The sequence below is a fragment of the Papaver somniferum genome, chromosome 5 (genome assembly GCF_003573695.1).
Source record: "Papaver somniferum cultivar HN1 chromosome 5, ASM357369v1, whole genome shotgun sequence".
In the NCBI taxonomy this organism is placed as follows: domain Eukaryota; kingdom Viridiplantae; phylum Streptophyta; class Magnoliopsida; order Ranunculales; family Papaveraceae; genus Papaver; species Papaver somniferum.
The window spans coordinates 157,102,967-157,123,580 of NC_039362.1; the positions used below are offsets into that span (position 1 = coordinate 157,102,967).

Genomic DNA, 20,614 nt, shown 5'->3' on the forward strand with positions numbered 1-20,614 from the left:
GAGTTAATGAAGATTATATGGAGTTATTACAGCGATTTTTAGGCCCTGTATAGTATATAAAGAGTGTTTCGGTGGTCATAGAACGGAGTGACGGAGAGTTTGGGAGATTACAGAGCATCACAGAGTCGAGAAAATCAAGTTACAGAAATCACCAATTCTGCTGCTGTGAAGAACACGAAGAACAAAAGACCCACAGAAACACTCGTTTATCAACAGTGACAACGACAGAGGGGTGAGGGTCGTATGCTACAGCATCAGTGACAGTTTACATATATCGTTCTCTGTAACAGTTCTGTTTGTAACACTTACAACTGTTACAAACCCGGTTTTTAATAGTTTTTCTCCATTTCATCTTTGTAAACACCCTTTGAGCAATAAAAATGAATTTTGGGTGTGTTTCCAACATGATGATGAGCTAATTCTCCCACAACCAAGGCAATGAGGAAGCTATTCACGCATGAATAATTGGTAACTATTTTATTCTCTCTAATTTATAATTTATAATTCACTCAATCACTGCTTTGCAGAGTTTTAAATTGTTTGCATGATTTTCTTAATTACTTGTGATTCAATTTGATAGGTTATACTTTGTTTAGATAATCTATGCTTAGGGAATACAATTAATGTTTGAGAATATGCCTAATTATTTGTGAATTAAGAAATAATGGACTTAGAAGATAATTAGAGTTTTTGATTATTTACCGTAATTTATTCATGTGTGATAGTGGAATCGGTGTCTTGGTTATTTTTAATATCTTGAAATTAATTTTGTAATAAGTTTTCTATTTTCAAGTTTTATAAATCTAAAATCTTTTGCTTTCACAAGTCTCAACGAACCTATTACTACTACAACATCATTCAAAAATCACATCAATTAGCTCCACCAAATACCTAAAAAAGTAGTATTATATATACTTTTACACTCCACCGATAAGAACCCTTTAGTCGTTATTATGTCTTTCTCAAGCATCTAATGTTTTCTTTGCTGCCAATCTACGACTCCATATAATATAAAGCCAAAGCAATGAATAGACTCTCCTCAATCCTCATCATCAACTCTCCTTCAACTTCAAGTCATCTCTACACTCTACTACCGCCTGCGGTCTCCAGTTCAATACATAAAGTTTTATATAATCTGACCTTCAACTTCAAATTTTTCTTCACAATCATTTGATTCAATCTAGCTGCAGCTCCACTCGTTCTCTTTCAGTTGCACATACACCTTATCAAATGATGAGACCATCCAAAACCAACTTGCCCTCCAACCTTAAACTAACCATTCTCGGTATCTTTCTTGCTTTTCTTCTCATTTTCATCTTAAGAACAAATTTCTCATCTTCGCCACAAGATTCAACTTCAATTTCACGAAATGGAACATCAAAAGAATCAAATTCCATTGAAGTAGTAAAACCAAGAACGAAGTGCCCATCTTCTGATCAACCCATAAAAACCTGCAACAAAATCCCATCAACCATTGCGGAAGCTCTAATGCATTACTCAACCTCAAACATCACACCTCAACAAACATATAGCGAGATTTCAGTTACCGCTAAAATACTAGAAAAGAAATCTCCATGCAACTTTCTAGTCTTTGGTTTAGGCCATGACAGTCTAATGTGGAGCACATTAAATCACGGTGGACGGACAGTTTTTCTAGAAGAAGACAAGTCGTGGATTGAACAGATTAAAGAGAGGTTCTCGATGTTAGAATCTTACCACGTCGAGTACGACCACAAAGTTAACCAGGCAGACAATTTGATGGGACTTGCCAAACGCGACGAATGCAAATTAGTAGGTGATCCAAGACATTCTGCCTGCCAACTATCTCTAAAAGGAATGCCAAATGAGATTTATGAAATAGAATGGGATTTAATCATGGTTGATGCTCCGACCGGGTATCACGAGGAAGCACCAGGAAGGATGAGTGCGATATACACCGCTGGGATGATGGCAAGAAACAGAGAAGAAGGGGAGACTGATGTTTTTGTGCATGATGTGAATAGAGTCGTGGAAGATAAATTTTCAATGGCATTTTTATGCGAAGGCTACATGAAGATACAGGAAGGAAGGTTGAGACATTTCACCATTCCTAGTCACAGAGAGACCTCTGGAAAGCCATTTTGCCCTTGAGCACTTCATTTCAGCCAAGCCTTTATAAGAATGTGTAATTGTTTTCTTTATTTTTTTCTCAGGATTTTCTATAAATTTGTCATTAAATTTCATAATAATGCCAGTGTCAAGGACCATTTATTACACTCTGGGTCTTTTTTTATCTAATGTACTGGCCGTGCCAACAAATAGGGCCAACTGATGCATACCCGCATTTTCTTTTTGTTCTATTCTGACTCTTCCCAGTTTCCTCACTAGACTAGACACCATTTCTCCACTCTGAAAGTCAAATTTTAAACCTAAAGTCCGAATTGAAGAAAAATGAGAGGGGGTTCATCAATGGCGAAATCCATTTCTACGATTCTAAGGAGGAGATCAGCTTCGTACTGTACTAACAGCGGAGATAGCTTCGAGAGTTCTAGGCCTAAGATCTTTGATCGGCAGCTCAAATTCAGACAAGTTAGTCTCTCTCTCTATCTCTGAGCTATTAGCAAGTAGATAAAACATTAGATGAATCAATTGTTAGCTAATATGTTTTCTCATCACCTATCTGTGATTCTTTTTAAGAGAAGAGGTTTCTGAATGTGTCAATTTATTAGGGTTTTAGGACGTATAGTTTGGGACTGAAAACAAATTATGACAATGTCTTACAATGAACACCATATTTGTTTGAAATGAGTTTACTGCTTACTTAGTTTATTAACTTAAATGGATTGGTGAATCATAATTTGTACAAGTATGGCAAAACTTCACATAGTTATGAATCATGTGTAGATAAAGTGCTCACTAGTATTCAACAGAAGAATCATTTATCTGAAGACTAGAGAGTTTGATATATTGATGTTTTGGTTCATGTGATTGTTATAAGATTTATGGATTCAATAGAGTGCTCCAACCTCCAAATGTTTTCATCTATGCCATAGATTGATATACCAATTTTGCGCAATGCATGCTCAACTCTTTTTGTTATCTTATAAAATCTGATTATCTTCGTGGTGTCCGAATTTGTAATTGTTGTTTGGTTCTTTTACTTATTAGCGTGACCGAGCTGCATGGTTGATGAGCCGCAAGGATCCTTTTGTTGATACAATTGCTGAAAACATGCTTGATCGTTTGGAGGTATTTATTCAGTTGCTTACCTACTTTGTTGTACTTCAGTTTATATATAGGTTAAAATGTATGATCAAAAGCATGTATTTCAGCATTCTACTTTTGTACCTGGTCTTGGACTGTAATTATCCAAGAAACGAGTTCGGAGTTACGTCCGAATAACTATCTTCATCTCCTGAAGTGTTGAGTTCTGTAATGTTGTCACTTAGTTGTTTATTGCTTACCTTTCGTCAGGATTGCAAGAGGACATTTCCTACAGCACTAAATATGGGGGGCTCCTTGGAAGCTATTAGGCGGTTGTTACGTGGGCGTGGTGAGAGTTTGTTGGAGCTTAAATAACTCATTTTTTTTCCTCTCTCTCTCTCTGGAGATGGACATCATATATCTTTCCAATATATTCTCTCTTTGCATACATTTTGTTTGTCGTACCTTAATAGAGAAGAATATCTTGATGGCAGTGAGATAAGTCTTTTCTCTGTTTCATTTCAGGCGGCATTGAAAAACTCATTATGATGGATGCATCTTTTGACATGGTTAAATTATGCAAAGATGCTGAGCCAGATTTATCTACTGACAGCATAGAAACCTCTTTTCTGGTTGGTGATGAAGAGTTCTTGCCCTTACAGGAAAAGTATGCTTAGTGGAAAGTAGCTAGATTTAATATTTTATTTGATTTTCATATTTATCTCTTATGCATCAACTGATTCATTAACAAATTTTATTTTTTAAGCTCTCTTGATCTGGTGATCAGTTGCTTGGGCCTTCATTGGACAAATGATCTCCCAGGAGCGATGATACAAGTATGTACACTTATATACCCTGTTGCAAAAGCATTTTATATTATGCTCGGGTGAATAACTATCTTCTTCTTCGGAAGTGCCGAGTTCTGTTATCTGTTTAGACAACTTGTTGTGGTATATCGATATCTAAATTTCGAATAGATCTAGATATACCACTACAAGTGGACCACATTATAACTCTTGGTGGGCACGCTTGGAAATTATTTGATGTCTTATTTTCTTTTTAGAACAATATCCTAATCATAAAAATCATCTCCATTAAAAACCAGGTCACTCTAAACTTGCATTCTTATGGGGTGATATCTAATGGGTAGTGCATTCTTATTAACAGACGTGGTCTAAGTTTTAGGATAATTTAATATTTTAGGATAATTAACATGGTGGTGATACTATCTATTGTCTAAAGAATTCAACTGTTGGATGATATCCATGCGTTATCTTAAGGCAGTATAACCATGGTAACAATACATTTCCACACATATATTTAAGGGCATATACATGTTTTAACCACTTTAATAGTTGAAACGTTTATGACAGTGCAGATTGGCGTTGAAGCCTGATGGACTTTTTCTTGCATCTATTCTTGGTGGAGAAACATTAAAGTACTTCGATTATTTCCTATCCAAAATCTTTTTGCTCGCTCGAAAATCTGTGATGTGTAACAGTTTTCCTTTTGCCTTCTAAATGGGATAACAATTAGGGAGCTAAGGATAGCATGCACTGCAGCACAAATTGAGCGTGAGGGAGGTATTAGTCCACGACTTTCTCCTTTGGCACAGGTAAATACCACCATAATTCTGAAATGTGATCTTAGTGGGACATATTTGTTATTTTGTTAGGTTCTAGTTTGTCACTGCACTGATTTTTGTGCTGTTGTGTTTACAAGCATGTATCTTTTTGTGTCTCGTGTTTAGGTGCGAGATGCTGGCAATCTTTTGACAAGGGCCGGCTTTGCACTTCCAGGTGTTGATGTTGATCAATACACCGTTAGATATGAAAGCGGTGAGTATCCCCACAACTTTCTTATTCCAGTTCCAGTGAGCTAGTCACACCAATATTGCGTCAACCGAACCTTATTATTTCATACATATTTTCGTTATGTGATAGCTCTGGACTTGATTGAACATTTGCGTGCAATGGGAGAAACAAATGCTCTTTGGCAAAGGAATACTGTGAGTGTGTTCCCTAAATTCTGGATTGGTATTGGAAAAGCTCAGCCGCATCATTGACTTTTTGTTATCTGCAAATGGATATAGTTATTAAATAGAGAAACAGCATTGGCAACTGCTTCTGTCTACCAGTCGATGTTTGGAGCTGAGGATGGAACCATACCCGCAACTTTTCAGGTGGTTTATTAGTTGTGTGTTCATTGTAAATTTGTTAGTTAGCAGGAAAACATAATCTGATCACACTGTTGTCTGCATTGTCAAGCTCAACAATTTGGTCTAGCTTACTGAAATTGATGCTTCTTAAAACTGAAATGGCCAGACAAAAATCAGCAGATCTGTTTTGATTATGTTTGAATCATTGAATATAGATTCCTACTTTGTTCTTCTGCTCGAACTTTTTGTTTTCTTGCAGTTGGTGTTAAACGGTCATTTAAAGTGATTATTCAAATCCGAGTGAGGATTGTTCCTTATAATCTTATACTAGATGGTTTCCCCTTAAACATTTTCTTTTTATGTGGTTTGGCATTGTAGGTGATCTACATGACAGGGTGGAAGGAACATCCATCGCAGCAGAAAGCGAAAAAGAGGGGCACAGCTACTGTTTCATTCAAAGACATTAAGAAGCAATTTGGTACTGATTCAAGTTAAACAGGCAGTCAATCTTTTAAGACAACCATACACCATCACCCAATGATACGAGAGCACTTAATCATGTTCTTTAAACATCAATCTTGCCTGTTCACACCTTGATGTAATTTCGTGTGTTGTATGCCAATATAAGAGAGAACAATCTGAATAAATAATGAAACAAGATTGCCTTCTGTAAGTCTATAGTCTCTGTAACTACTCAAGAAGTGGGTATCAGAATCTATCAACAACATTTAGTTGCAAGTAAATAACAATAGTTCACTGAATTTTTACTCTGGCAGTAATGCTCTGGGAAAGTTTAGCCTCTTTGTTTGAGCTGAAATAAATCACCGGTAATGTTCTTAGGCACTGAATCTAGCAGCGCTTAATTGATCTGTGGTAATAATTGTTATCGTTGGCCAATAAAAATTTTGCTCACACGTCAGTGATGCCAAATTTGACCACTTAAGCTAAACTCGGAATATACTAAAAACCGATTCATCGAGTCCTAAAACCAGGACTAGATAGAAAAGCGCAGTAATGATGTGGCAGAACATAAATCAACCAATAATCATCCGCCACATCATACACCACCTAAGATACCACGTCATATTTTCACTTTCGTTTCGTTAAACCCAGACCAGAACAACACTAAATTCTAGAACGTGAATTTCACTCTTTAGTAATTTCGATCGATTTTATTTTTATAAATAAATAAATAATAAATCTCAAAATCTGTTTTTTTTTTATATAAAAAGGGAAACGAGAAAGAAGACCAGTTACGAAATTAGTTGTTGGTCGTCTTCGTCTTCATCAGAGGATTCAAATTGAAGTTCTTTTTTGCTAGAAAATTGGAAGCCACCAGATCCATGATGGCAACGGTCTGGTTAAAATCAGGGTTCATAATTTCATTTTTCATATTAATCAGTTTCTTTCCATTTGAATCAGAATCAGCAGTATCAAGTATAGATCTAGGTTCAGAATGGATGAAAGTAGCAGTAGTAAATCTAAAACCAGGTCATATACCAATCTCAATAGCTATTAATGAAATGTCAAAAAGGAAATCACCAGCATTAGTCGCATTCACGAATGGTGATCGATTAATAGGCGAAGAAGCTTCAGGGATTATAGCTAGATATCCTGATAAAGTTTATTCACAAGTTCGTGATATGATTGGTAAACCTTATAGCTATGTTAAAAATTTAGTTGATTCATTATATTTACCATTTGATGTAGTTGAAGATTCAAGAGGAAGTGTTGGAATTAAAACTGATGATGGTACGGTTTATTCTCCTGAGGAATTTGTAGCTATGATTCTTAGTTATGGTATGAGTTTATCTGAATTACAGACCAAATTGAAGGTTAAAGATGTTGTGATTAGTGTTCCTCCATTTTTTGGTCAAGCTGAACGTAGAGGTTTACTTCAAGCTGCTCAGTTAGCTAATATTAATGTGTTGGCTCTTATTAATGAACATTCTGGTGCTGCTCTACAATATGGAATTGATAAAGATTTTTCTAATCAATCACGACATGTTGTGTTCTATGATATGGGTTCAAGTACTACTTATGCTACTCTTGTTTACTTTTCGGCATATAACACCAAGGAGTTTGGGAAAACAGTCTCAGTTAACCAATTTCAGGTAAAAATCTTGTTGCCTTGCAGTTATGAAGTTTTTATTTTGTTTGTCAGGAGTATTTTGTTTATGTCTGCTTAGATGTCTTGTTGTTGGTTTGGTGAATTTTGGGTGATAACATGACAGTTGTTAATGTTACATGGATTTTCTTGTGAAAAAACTTCATTTTTGCAAGGGAAACTAAGTGGATTATGGACATAGTATATAGCGATTTAACTTATCAGAAGTAACTAATATCTTCTGTGTGCTTATTTGGTTAGCTGCATTTTAGATTAGGGTTACAAAATATTGCAATAATCACATTGAAACAATTCTGTGTGTATTCGGGGTACTCTGTAACGTATCTATTTTACTCCCATATCGTCTCAGTCCATACCATTTTGGTTTTTTGCATTCTTGTTGTTACCTTGTGGCTTGTGCTCCGTTGTTTGTTCCATTTCTTTCATGTTATGATTGGAGTTGCCTCGTTATCTTATGAAACATGTAACCCTTATTAGAAATATAATTAGTTCTGAGGAGATTTGATTTTTTGTCATCACTAAATATAATTGGTTGATTTATGTAACCCTTATTAGAAACCTGTAACCCTTATCACAGGTAAAGGATGTTAGTTGGAACACAGATCTTGGGGGGAGAAATATGGAAATGCGATTAGTCGAGTACTTTGCTGATGAGTTCAATAATCAAGTTGGAGGTGGATTTGATGTACGGAAATTCCCCAAGGGAATGGCTAAACTGAAAAAACAGGTTAAACGCACAAAGGAAATCTTAAGTGCAAATACAATGGCTCCAATATCAGTTGAATCACTTCATGACGATCGCGATTTCAGGTTAGCAACTTCATGGAAATCTTAAGTAAAAATTTCTCTGTTATGTTTGAAAAACTATACCATATGTGAAACAATAACTAGCACTAAAGGCCACTTTATGAAGGTCAAAGAAGTTCCTCTACTGTATACTGAAGTTAATTAAAAACCCAAATGTCTTCGACTTTGAGTTTTCTCTAGTAATCGCAGATTCTTAATTTTAAACTTGTAGTGGTTATTGTAGGATCATGCAAAATTCCATTGATTAATTACTTCTGTTTTCTAATCGTTTTCTAATCAGTTGATGTCAATTACTTACCCTTCTTCAGGAGTTCAATAACTCGTGAGAAATTTGAAGAACTCTGTGGAGACCTCTGGGAACAATCTCTGACTCCTCTGAAAGAAGTGATCAAAAATTCTGGTCTAAAGATTGATGATGTATATGCAGTAGAACTCATAGGTGGTAACACTCGGGTGCCAAAATTACAGGTCAGTATATTTACTGTATGGTATATTATTAGCTCCACTTTGCATTTGTAGAGTAGGATTCACTTCAAGTGCCATTGGTTAACAAGTTGATAGGCAAGCTAGGAGCAATTGATGGTTCTTCATATGGTTTTTGTTCCCCTTATTTCAGGCTAAGCTTCAGGAATATCTTGGAAGAAATGATCTGGACAAACATCTGGATGCTGATGAAGCTATAGTACTTGGTGCAGCGCTTCATGCCGCAAACTTAAGTGATGGCATTAAATTGAACCGCAAGCTAGGAATGATTGAGGGTTCTTCATATGGTTTTACAATGGAGTTACATGGTATTGAAGGTGACAGTACTAAAGAGTTACTTGTACAACGTATGAAGAAACTTCCTATCAAGGTAGGACTTTTATGGTTTTGAAGTACTTTTACTAGATCTGACATAGCAGATGGTGAGACATACCATTTGACATCTTTCTAACAATCCTTATGTCCTGTCATTCAGCTTTTCAGGTCCATTAACCATAACAAGGATTTTGAGGTTTCACTCAGTTATGAGAGTGGAGGCGCCTTACCACCAGGGGTTTCTTCTGATAAGTTCGCGCACTACACCGTATCTGGTTTGGCAGATGCCAGTGAGAAGTAAGAGAATCAACTTATGGAATTATAACTAAATTAAACTGTCTTTGTACCTTTGCTTAGTTGTAGGAAGTGTATGAGGTGTAATTCTTTTGGAACATGCTTTAAAGTAAGTATAGCGTCTTACTTTTCTGGTTTCTCTAGGTATTCATCTCGCAATCTTTCTGCTCCAATCAAGGCAAATCTTCATTTCTCTCTCAGTCGAAGTGGAATACTTTCTCTAGATCGAGCAGATGCTACTGTCGAGATTTCAGAATGGGTAGATGTTCCCAAAAAGAACTTGACTGTCGAGAATTCAACCACTGTGATTCCGAACACATCAACTAATGCCGGCTCTACGAGCTCAGCAGAAGACAGCAAAACCGTTGGCAATTTAGATAGTGGTAGTAATGAAACATCCAGCTCCAATGGTGAAGAAAAAATAGAAACAGAAAAGAAGCTGAAGAAGAGAACATTTAGGGTACCGCTAAAGGTGCAAACTGGATAGCTACCTCTAAATTTATATTACTCACCCTTTTACAATAATGACCTAAATTTAACAACTTTTCAACATCTGAAGTTGGTTGTGATTGGTGTCTCTAATACTCCTTACCTCGGTGTCAGTCTGGAAGCGGTTGTTAATTCCATCTAATTACTGTTTTCCAATTTATAACTGTAGATTATTGAGAAGCCTCTGGGCCCTGGAATGCTGCTGTCGGATGAATCACTATCTCAAGCTAAATCTAGGTTGGATGCTCTGGATAAGAAGGATGCTGAGCGTAGAAGAACTGCAGAGTTGAAGAATAACTTGGAAAGCTTTGTTTATACTGCTAGAGAAAAGGTCTGAAACTCCTGAATCATAACTTAGTAATGCGTTTTGATTTCCTCCTCAAAGCAGTGTCATGGTTTAATAGTTCTTAATGAAGTTCCGGGCCAGACTATCATTTATCAGTGAAAAGATTAACCTTTTAATATTCAAATAAAATAAAATAAACCTTTATAGAAACAAAACTAGCGCTACTTTTTGGAGCAATTATCTTGGGCAGTTTTAGCATTCCTTTATCGAAACAAAACTAGCGCTACTTTTTTTTTTCCTCCAAATTTTAGCTCCGCCTTTCCTTTCAATGTTCTTCAGTCAGTTTATTTTATTCAATTCAGTAACCTTACTTGGTTAGTCTTCCATTACTGACATTTTATTTATACCAGCTCGATTCAGCCGAAGATATTGAGAAAATATCAACCAAGGAGGAACGCCAATCTTTGATCGAAAAGCTTGAAGAGGTTAGTCAATGCTTGCGTTGCTAACCTTTATTGTCTCCCTCGACTTTGTTTTTTCTTCTTTTTTCTTTCTTTAATGTTATGATGTTTTATATTGCAGGTGCAAGAATGGTTGTATACTGATGGGGAAGATGCTTCTGCAGCAGAGTTCACAGAACGTCTTGGTTTATTAAAAGCTAAATACGACCCCATATTTTTCAGGTTAGTAATGTTTAGTTGCTGCATTTAAATCTTCTTAATGCTATTGCGTGCTAAGGACGTATTTAAATATCGACTTTTTATGCAGATTGAGTGAGCTTACTGAACGGCCAACTGCATCTGAGCATGCTCGAATATACCTTACCGAACTTCAACAGGTAAGAACTCTTTGAATCTGTGTGATTAACTGATAACCTAAAGAGTAGAAATTATATATATCTGTCTACTTAGGTGCATTTGGTGTATTAGCCAATTGTTCAAAAGAAGAATAAGAAAACAGATTGAACAATTAACGTCCGTCATTAGAATTTTAGATCATGTTGATGAAGTGTTATATCGAGGTCTGAGTATGGTTCCTCAGTGGTTGTGTACTTGGTCATAATCTAGGCTGTCAACTGGTGGTTGGAAGCTTAAGTTTTTGCTTTATGTTTGGAGCATTTGGAACACAAAATCCAATTGGATCTTTGTGCATTTGTTGCCTAGGATGTTCCTTGTCGAACTCAAAAGAATTAGCACATCAATTCTGTGTGCTTTTGGTCATCACAAAAATAGTAGTTACGTTTAATATTTTAGTGTACTTGGTCTGAAACCCGGATTTCAAGTTTCGAGTAGATCTTAGTTGATCAGCTGTGAAGTTTGGTGATCAAAGTATCATAGAAAATAAAATAGTAACAGTTTAGGACAAATAATTCAGGACCTGAACATGATTTTTTATTAGCTTAAACTAGAGCGCATATGTTATCCTTATATCCATTATCACCTCATATCTTGCAGAATCAGATTTATCTCATGTAAGTTCTTCAACATAATAAACATCTTAAACAGTACAACCACGTTCTACAGCTCTGTCATACATAGTATTTATTTCTTTGCTACTAGGTTTATGCCATGGACTTCTACTTCTATTTCCTCATGCTCGAATAGAGTCTTAGTCAACAGCCATGTGTCATCCTACCTTTCCATCAGGATCGGGTAGACACCTAAAGTATATCTTACCCTTAAGTTAATCTTAAACACTTGATCAGAGCTTTATTTTAATCCGGCTTATTATTAATCTGGCTAGATAAAACTAAGTAAAGAATAAGTTAAGCTGAACATGATTGTGCAAAAGAAAAGTCAACAGATACAACCCAAAATTGATGCATTTTTTATTTTTATGATCGGCACTTCCACAGTAGCTATTCCTTTGAAGTGTCCTTAAATTTTCTTACAATTATAAATATAATCAGTGTTTCGATATTAACCTGATACTGTTTTCAGCAGCACTAAATCTAGGAATTTTTTTGCATATTATGCAGATTGTAAGTGATTGGGAGAAAAACAAATCTTGGCTTCCAAAAGAGAAAATCGATGAGGTATTCTATCAGCATCTCATCTTTCAGCCTTCTCGATTCTCTGTTCTAGCTTTATCTAGGGATATCTTGGATAGTCTTTTCAAGCGATCCATAATATTTTCAGGTTCAAAGTGAGGCTGAGAAGTTCAAGAAATGGTTGGCAGATAAGGAGACTGAACAGAAAAAGTATGTGTTTCTTAATAGTTTTGTGATAGCACTTTTCAGTCTTCAATGAAATTAGTGAACTAATCCTGCATGCTGGGGAGGCCTTCATCTGTTGCTAATAACTTGCTTTCATTGCAGAACTTCTCTGTTTAACACACCAGCATTTTCATCCGAAGACGTGTACGACAAAGTGTTTAGTCTCAGGGATAAGGTAATGTAAAATTCTTTTTGTATACACTACAGTAAGCAAATTCTCTTTCCCTAAGTTGAAATATATCAAAACTCTCGACTTCTTTTTTCTCAATTTTTCTTATTTAGAGTCCCTGACTTGAATTCATGTAGGTTGCAACTTTGAACAAGATCCCTAAACCAAAGCCAAAGGTTGAGAAACCACCGAAGAATGAAACTGATAGCAAGAATGAGAAGCCAAAAACTGAGAACTCGTCTTCTGAGGAGAATTCCTCCAAAGATGAACCAACTGCATCATCAAATGACGATGAGCAACCACGCGATCCTCACGATGAGTTGTAAATTAGAACTGATGAGGTAACCTTCCAGAAGTAGTGAGTTGTGTACTTCTATAGGGATGTTTGGTTGACAATATGTTTGAAAGAGGTGGTGGTGAGGGCTTCTGGAGCTTGCCAGTTTTTGTAAGGTGTTAGGCAGAGCAGTCTTATAGACTAGGCCAGCCAGGCATTATCTAGAGCCTCAAATGGTTGGAGCCTAAAAAGTTTTAATTTTTCTCACTATACCGAACTGATGTTTTACAGTTCAAGTTCTAGGCTTGGGCCACTATACATGTCTAAATTAAATTGATATGATTGAAAACTGAATTTAGATGTAAGAAACCAGAATTTATTTAGGTTTAGATCTTGGCTTTCTTTTCTTTCTCATTCTCCTTGCACGAACATTTATTTAGGCCTCTCTTTTACAGTATCAATATCGTCTACTCTCTATTATCAATCCAGTTTTGAAATTATTAAAGGGTATCTAGACTTTGTCCATTTAGTCACTGACTAACTGAAAAAAGAATATGTTATGGTTGCCAGAATGGAAAGATTCAAAGCCTCTGTTTCAGTCTATATCTCACGAGTACTAACTGACTCTGAGAATGTTGCATTTTCTCTAACCCCGCTGGGAGCTTAGACCACAATCTTTCATGCATTTACTACTGAAAGTGAAACTCAACAGGGTCTTTGAACTTTACATTTTTTATATGTTAAGCAGAATTATGGTAGTGTTAAATACGCTGGTGAACCGTCGGTTAGAAAAAGTGGTTCCTTGCCTTTACTTCTTTCCCTTTCATTGTTTCTAACGTTTTGATGTGAATTGGAAAACAAAAAACAACCACATATGCCAATAAAATTCCTACCAAACAATACCTTCTTTTTCTTATTCTTCATTTTCAGCTTCAAAGTATGATCATGGACGTTTCTTCGTCTTCTCTTCATGTAAACAATTACTATAATCAAGCACCTTCAATTGCTACTTTTTCACATAGAAATTCAATGATTCGAAAACCCTTTTCTTATAATTCAATAAGGGTGATTGGATTTACTCAATTTGAAGATAAAAATCCTGTTCGGTATATTAAATCTGTATCTAAAAAAGTCAAAGTTTTCCCTGCTAATCGATCACTGATTGTAAGAGCTACAAGGGAGGAGAATGATGATAGTCACATTTCCGGTGGTAAGAAATTTCATTTTCCCCTTAAATATCTAATCTTGTAGATTAGATTTTGTTTCTTTCTTTCTCCAGTCGTATGATTGTAATATCTCGAATAAGCTCATGCAATTCAAGAAGATTACACTTGCTTGCTCCATCAAACAAATTCCTAGTAAACTGCTATATGACTCATGCATGATCCTTTTATTTTGTGGACCAAGTATTTAAGCATTTTTGCTTCTTAACAGTCATGTTACCTTAGGTTAAGAATTTAAGATGGCTTGTGATTATTATGTAAGTAAATGCTATTAGTTCAAAGAGTTGATGTTGCTGTTTTTATTTTCTTTTGCCCATACGGTTTGACCTGTAAGAGTTACTCTAAATCTTTCCTTGGGAGTACTCTTGTGGACTGATATTGTTAGGGTCGGCATAGATGTTGGTGCTGATTGCAAGCAATTTTAGATATATCCACGGCCAGAATCTCTCTAAGGTTCTGATGTTCTTTTCTTCTACCTTTAAATTTCGCCATCTGATTCCGATTGAGAGTTTATGATGCGATTCATTAGAGTCAAATCCTCTAATATACCCGGACCCAATCTTTGATCATTCAAGTTCCAGCTTATAATTAAAAGAAATGTCGATAGCAAATCTGATCAGTCAATCGCTTCCATTCCCATCATCATCGAATGCTAGTTTTCACTCACCACCCAGGTCTGTTAGTTTTAGACCTACTGGAAGGATTTCAAACACCATCAGAGCAATCACAATAGGAGGCGGACAAACAAAAGACAACAACGATTACTTCCACAAATCAAACAAACCTAAACATCCAAAACAGTTTGAGTTGCCAAAGACCGATGTAAAAGCTTGGGCAGAGGAAAAGGTAATCGAAGCTGGTGGTGGACAAGTTGTGAAAGTGAAAATGAACAAAGGAAAATGCATTCATCAAGGTTTGATTACTGAATCACTTCCTAATGGTATGTTCCGAACATCCAAAGTTTGATTTTAGGTTATATTTCAGCCAAAATCAGAGATAATAGAATTATGATATTAGTGGGAGATAGAGTTGAAATCGAAGTAGATCATCGTTATGATTCAAGTAAAGGGCGGATAATTTATAGGGTGGACAACAGGTCGCACAAGGCAGGGAAAAAGGATCAAAAAAATAATAATAGACGCCGCTCATAATCATGCTATTCTAGTCCTGTATCTGTCCAATGGAGGGAGGCTTCAGGGTTTGGCAAGTTTTAGTGAGTTTTGGAACATTTTGGTAGATTCGCTTGGTGAGTTTGACATGTACAAAATATTTTCTTTTACAGATTCTGTGATACTATTTTTGTTTGTGTTAAAATGACCCAGGTCGTTTTTGGTTGTTGTTCTTATTGTTTTGCTGTGAATGTTTTATCCTTAGTGATGATGTTGCTGTTTTTTTGCCCATACTGTTTGACCTGTAAGAGTTACTCTAATGTTCCCTTGGGACTACTCTTGTGGGAGTTAGATACACTTCATCAGTGAACACTTTTCTCTTTGGTAATTAGGAGACCTTTCCTTGCTTCATCCAATAAGATTACTTGAACTAATATTGTTAGGGTTGGCATTTATGCATAGATGTTGGTGCTGATAACCACACCAAATTTCAAGCAATTTTAGATTATGGGCAGTGGACACGTCTCTCTTATAACGTTCAATAAAGTTAAATCTAGACAAGGCTGTATAAGTATATCATACCAAATACCAATGTGTAATTTAGTGTAGAATTTGTTTCCAAATAAGTTTGTTCTCAGACTGAATTTATTACAGAAAGTGGTGATCAATCTATTCCAGATGATGGTTCAAAGGGAACAAATCGTGGAAAATTAGACTGGAGGACCGTCAGAGCAGGTTTTGTTGCTAGAAAGGAGGTAAGTGTTTCCGGGTTTATATCTCTTTTAATACTAGTCATATTTACATATGAAACAAATAAAGGGAACCTATTAGAGTTTCCAAGAGAAAATAAATCAGGAGATCACCCCACATAAGTGGGAACTTTTTGGTGTGCTGTAGATCGATATCACAGATTCACCAAAGTTCATTAGTTTCTTGAAAAGGTCATTTTATCAGAACTCTTACACTATTTGGTCTATGAATGTCTTCCTTGTGAGGAACAATTAGTATTTGTACCATTCGGTTTCATTAACCTGTTAGATTTCCTTTTTTTTTATTATTCAGTAAAAGCACACTTTTTAGTTGTTAGAAAAAGAAATACGGTGTCTCATACATAACAATCATCTTTTATGACCCTATGGTTCATTTAGTATAATTGCACTCAAGCAAATTTTTAGAAGGTTCAATCAAAATGAACAGGTTCCAACAACAAAATAGACATTTCAAGATATGAAAAAGTAAGCCATGAAATTTTTATGCAGGTACTCGTTGTGGATTCTGGATCTACTCCCCAAGAAGGGGGCTCAAGTATATCCTCCATGCCGCTTGGTTCAAAATGGTCCCACCCACTTTCTGCACTGGAAAATGGTTGTGTCTTGGTTGCAACTGAGAAGCTTGATGGTGTTCAAACCTTTGAAAGAACTGTAGTGTTTCTCCTTAGATCGGGAAACACAGATCCGCGCCAGGGACCCTTCGGATTGGTCATCAACCGCCCACTTCAGAAAAGAATTAAAGACATGAATCCCACTAATCAAAAATTAGCTACCACATTTGCAGATTGTTTTTTGCACTTTGGTGGTCCACTTGAGGCTAGCATGTTTTTGTTAAGTACAGGTGAAAGTTCGCAAAGCCTTGGGTTGGAAATGGTCATTCCTGGCCTTTGTTATGGTGCTAGAAACAGGTTAGATGAAGCTGCAGGCTTAGTAAAGAAAGGGATTCTTAAACCTCAGGATTTTAGATTCTTTGTTGGATATGCTGGTTGGCAAATGAATCAGCTAAGAGAGGAGATTGAATCAGGTTTCTGGGTTTTAGCTGCCACTAGCCCTAATCTGATATGGGAGAGTTTGTCATGTTCTTCATCAGAAGGTTTATGGGAAGAAGTTTTGCAGCTGATGGGAGGCCAATACGCAGAAATTAGTAGAAAACCGAAGCGAAATGGTTAACAATATGGTTGTTTGCATATAGAAAGAAACTATTTCGCCTTCAGTGCTTGTACATACATATATATATATATTGTACATAATCTAAGAACCAAACACACTTTACTATTTATCGTCATAATTTGTTATAGCTATGATGAATTTCGACCAAAATATGGTGATTGAGACTTTTTAGAGTGCATTGATTTGTAAGTTTTCTAATATTGTTTCGGGATTCAGAGTGGTTTCGGGTTAACTGGAACCTTTTGTTCGACTTCTCTTCTGGTTGTTATGTTTGTTCTTTTATGCTTACGATTGCAGGTAGCAGTCAATGGACCAAAGGTTTGACATTGTTATTGCAGCGTTTTCCGCAGCTTCCAGAGACAAGCTATGAATGCCTACACTGAAATGACTCTAGTTCAAACAAAGAGCTTGCTCAGTTGTCTTCCTCCATGCTTCATCCACCATGACTAACTGGTTTGGAATTGATTTACTAGTTGAGCAAAAGTTACAGTCTCTTCCTCTAGATGGTTTAAACATGGCAGTACTTTTTTTTAACAAATTCTGTGGAAAATGAAAACCAATTAGGTAGCCCCTTATCAATTGGTGGTATGTATGTTATTCTCACCGTCTGATTTTTGCTTCCGAAGATACAGCTGGTCAGGACACGCTTAAGCGGGAAAGAAAGCAATTTCTATTTCGGAAATTCCTAAACTCGTCCGATTCCCAAGTCTCTTCTCCGAACCAACACTTGTATTTATTCCTACTTCACTAGGGAGTCTCTGAGTTTCCTAATCGCTACTTTCTATTCTTCGTATAAAACCAAAACTCCATAGCTAATTCCTCCCTGAATTATTTCTTAACACAAAAAAGCCCTAAACTTTCTTTATCTATACTCTGTTGTTTTTTTTCTTCTTCTTTCTCTTCTAAAAAAAACCCAAATCGATAGCGATGTCGTTGGATCCTGATGAATACGCTAATCTCTGTGTTGATACTCGACAAGTAAGTAATAGTGGTAGTGCATTCATTAATGAAAGAGAGAAAACTCTCTGCAGAGTAAAATTGATTCCTACAGTTATTGTATGTATATTACAGAGTATATATGAAGAAGATTCACAAACGAATCATAACTGTTACACGTGTGAGAGAGTGATAGGTCATTGACAGATCAGTAACAGCTCAGCTGACTAACACATGAAACACTTTTTTAACCTGCACTGCAACACTAGCTTAACCTTCACCACTGGTTAGCATGTTATTATCCCCCCTCAAGCGAATGGGTGAAGCAACCACATGAAGCTTGTCTCTGAGAGAACCAAATCTGGGAGCATGTAGACTTTTAATGAAAATATCAACAATCTTGTCAATAGTGTTAACATAAAACACATCAAGAGCTTTTGACTGAACCAATTTCCTGATGAAGTGATAATCCAAATGCACATGTTTCATCCTTGAGTGCATGACTGGAGTAGAAGCTAAGGATATAGAACTGATGTTGTCACACCCTAATCTGGGAATACCAGGCAGCAGAACATGAAGATCTTGAAGTAGAAAACAAATCCAAACAACTTCAGCAACACTGTAAGCCAAGGTCCTGTACTCTGCCTCTGTACTGGATCTGGAAATAGTTGATTGCTTCTTAGATGACCAGGATATCACATTAGAGCCAAGAAAAATACAGTAACCTCCTGTTGATCTTCTATCATCTATGCAGCCATCCCAATCTGCATCTGAAAATCCTAACAAGAAACTTGTTCCTTTTGTGAAATGTAGACCGAAGTTCAAAGTTCCCTTTACATATCTGAGGATGCGTTTAGTTGCAGCCATATGAGTGTCTCTAGGATGTTGCATATGTTGGCATACCAAATTAACAGCAAAGGATATCTTTGGCCTTGTCCAAGTTAGATACTGCAGAGCTCCCACAAGTGACCTATACTCAGTTGGATTCTCAAGAAGAACTCCATCAGTTTTTAAAAGTTTAGTAGAAGGTGAAAGTGGTGTGTTACAAGCCTTGGCCCCTTCCATGTGAAATTTGAGAAGTAAATCAAGAGCATACTTGGTCTGAGATAGAAATAGAGAGTTTGCAGGTTCTGGTGATTTCAAGACCCAAAAAATAATGTATGGAACCCAAATCTTTTATAGGAAATCGCAACTGAAGCTGAGTAATGACAAACTTCAAGAAATTTGCTGAAGAACCTGTAAGCATAATGTCATCCACATACACTAGGGAAACTGTGAGCTGTTCACCATCCTTATGAACAAACAAAGAAGAGTCGGCAATTGAGTTATTGAAATTAAGAGATATAAGAGCTGAGCTGAGTTTATCATACCATGCTCTTGGGGCATGTTTGAGGCCATAGATGGCTTTATGCAAGAGACATACATGATTAGGTTTGTACTTATCCACAAAGCCTGGAGGCTGGGACATGTAAACTGTTTCCTTGACCTCTCCATGAAGAAAAGCATTGCTCACATCAAGCTGATGAATGAACCAATTAAACTGAACAGCCATGGATAAGATAAGTCTGATTGTAGTTGGCTTTTCCATTGGACTGAAAGTTTCATCAAAGTCCATCCCATGTTGTTGATGATAACCTTTAGCTACAAGTCTAGTCTTGAATTTATCTATACTCCCATCTGGATTTTGTTTTACTCTAAACACCCATTTACAACCAACAATATTGTGACCATCAACTCGAGGAACAAGTGACCATGTACCTGCATTCTGTAAGGCTGTATATTCTTCCACTAAGGCTACATTCCAAACTGATTCTTTCTTTGCTTCATAAATACAAGTTGGTACTCTAGATATATAAGAAACAAGCAGAGGATGTTTAGAAGCATAGTAAGATTTGGGAGTATAAATGTCATTCTTTCCCCTAGTAGTCATGCTATGATCATTCGTTGTAACTATGGGAGATGCAATCTTAGGTTTAGAAGATGCTTGTGAAAGTGATGGAGAATCAGACAATGAAACAGTTGAATAAGGAATAATAGATGAAGCAACAACACTTTGATATGGAAAAGAAGACTCATTGAATGAGACATGTCTAGAAATGCATATAGTGTTAGTTACTGGATCAAAACATCTATAGCCTTTGTGACTCAGACTGTATCCAATAAAAATACATTGTTTGCTCCTAGGTTCAAGTTTGCTAGTTGTATAAGGCTTGAGACAAGGAAAGTAAGCACAACCAAATACTTTTAAGAAGTTGTAATCAGTTGGTTTGTTGAATAGCAGCTCATATGGTGTTTGAAAAGAAATGGCTCTAGTAGGTAATCTATTGATAAGATAATTAGTTGTGCGGAGAGCTTCAACCCAAAAAGAGATGGGTAAACCAGATTGAAACAAAAGAGTTCTAGTGACACCAATAAGGTGTTTGTGCTTGACCTCAGCAACACCATTCTGCTCAGGTGTATGGGGACAAGACATTTCATGAGTTATGCCTTTTTCAGAACAAAATTGATGAAGACGTTTATTGAGAAATTCTCCACCATTATCAGTTCTAATGGTAACAACAGAAAATGAAAACATATTTTCAATTATAGTAATAAGAGATTGGTA

General features: G+C 36.3%; 4 protein-coding genes across 7 annotated transcripts; all 4 read left to right on the top strand.

Annotated features, from left to right (window-relative positions):
• Positions 1–1,044: 1,044 nt before the first annotated feature.
• LOC113283331 (glucuronoxylan 4-O-methyltransferase 1-like) lies at positions 1,045–2,317 on the top strand. The gene has a single exon (XM_026532553.1). The coding sequence runs from the start codon at positions 1,231–1,233 to the stop codon at positions 2,128–2,130; it is 900 nt and encodes a 299-aa protein (XP_026388338.1). The 5' UTR covers positions 1,045–1,230; the 3' UTR covers positions 2,131–2,317.
• Positions 2,318–2,400: 83 nt separating this feature from the next.
• LOC113283330 (putative methyltransferase At1g22800, mitochondrial) lies at positions 2,401–6,117 on the top strand. The gene is made up of 11 exons (XM_026532552.1): positions 2,401–2,568; positions 3,148–3,228; positions 3,454–3,532; positions 3,709–3,850; positions 3,950–4,019; positions 4,557–4,621; positions 4,720–4,798; positions 4,934–5,021; positions 5,127–5,191; positions 5,276–5,365; positions 5,720–6,117. Exons 1-11 carry the CDS (start codon positions 2,431–2,433, stop codon positions 5,834–5,836), a joined length of 1,014 nt encoding a protein of 337 aa, XP_026388337.1. The 5' UTR covers positions 2,401–2,430; the 3' UTR covers positions 5,837–6,117.
• A 440-nt stretch (positions 6,118–6,557) lies between these two features.
• On the top strand, positions 6,558–13,215 carry LOC113283332 (heat shock 70 kDa protein 17-like). Its single transcript, XM_026532554.1, has 14 exons — positions 6,558–7,455; positions 8,047–8,279; positions 8,585–8,744; positions 8,893–9,129; positions 9,235–9,371; positions 9,513–9,840; positions 10,027–10,188; positions 10,554–10,628; positions 10,726–10,826; positions 10,912–10,981; positions 12,122–12,178; positions 12,282–12,343; positions 12,461–12,533; positions 12,665–13,215. The coding sequence occupies exons 1-14, from the start codon at positions 6,685–6,687 to the stop codon at positions 12,851–12,853; spliced, it is 2,655 nt and encodes an 884-aa protein (XP_026388339.1). The 5' UTR covers positions 6,558–6,684; the 3' UTR covers positions 12,854–13,215.
• A 387-nt stretch (positions 13,216–13,602) lies between these two features.
• Positions 13,603–17,323, top strand: LOC113283333 (UPF0301 protein Plut_0637-like). 4 transcript variants are annotated; one of them, XM_026532555.1, is made up of 4 exons: positions 14,040–14,964; positions 15,109–15,270; positions 15,788–15,888; positions 16,393–17,323. In XM_026532555.1, exons 1-4 carry the CDS (start codon positions 14,622–14,624, stop codon positions 17,071–17,073), a joined length of 1,287 nt encoding a protein of 428 aa, XP_026388340.1. In that variant the 5' UTR covers positions 14,040–14,621; the 3' UTR covers positions 17,074–17,323. The 4 variants fall into 4 exon arrangements, with proteins under 4 accessions (XP_026388343.1, XP_026388340.1, XP_026388341.1 ...); XM_026532556.1 differs by having other exon boundaries at positions 15,121–15,270; XM_026532557.1 differs by having other exon boundaries at positions 14,040–14,937; positions 15,121–15,270.
• The last annotated feature ends 3,291 nt before the right edge of the window (positions 17,324–20,614 follow it).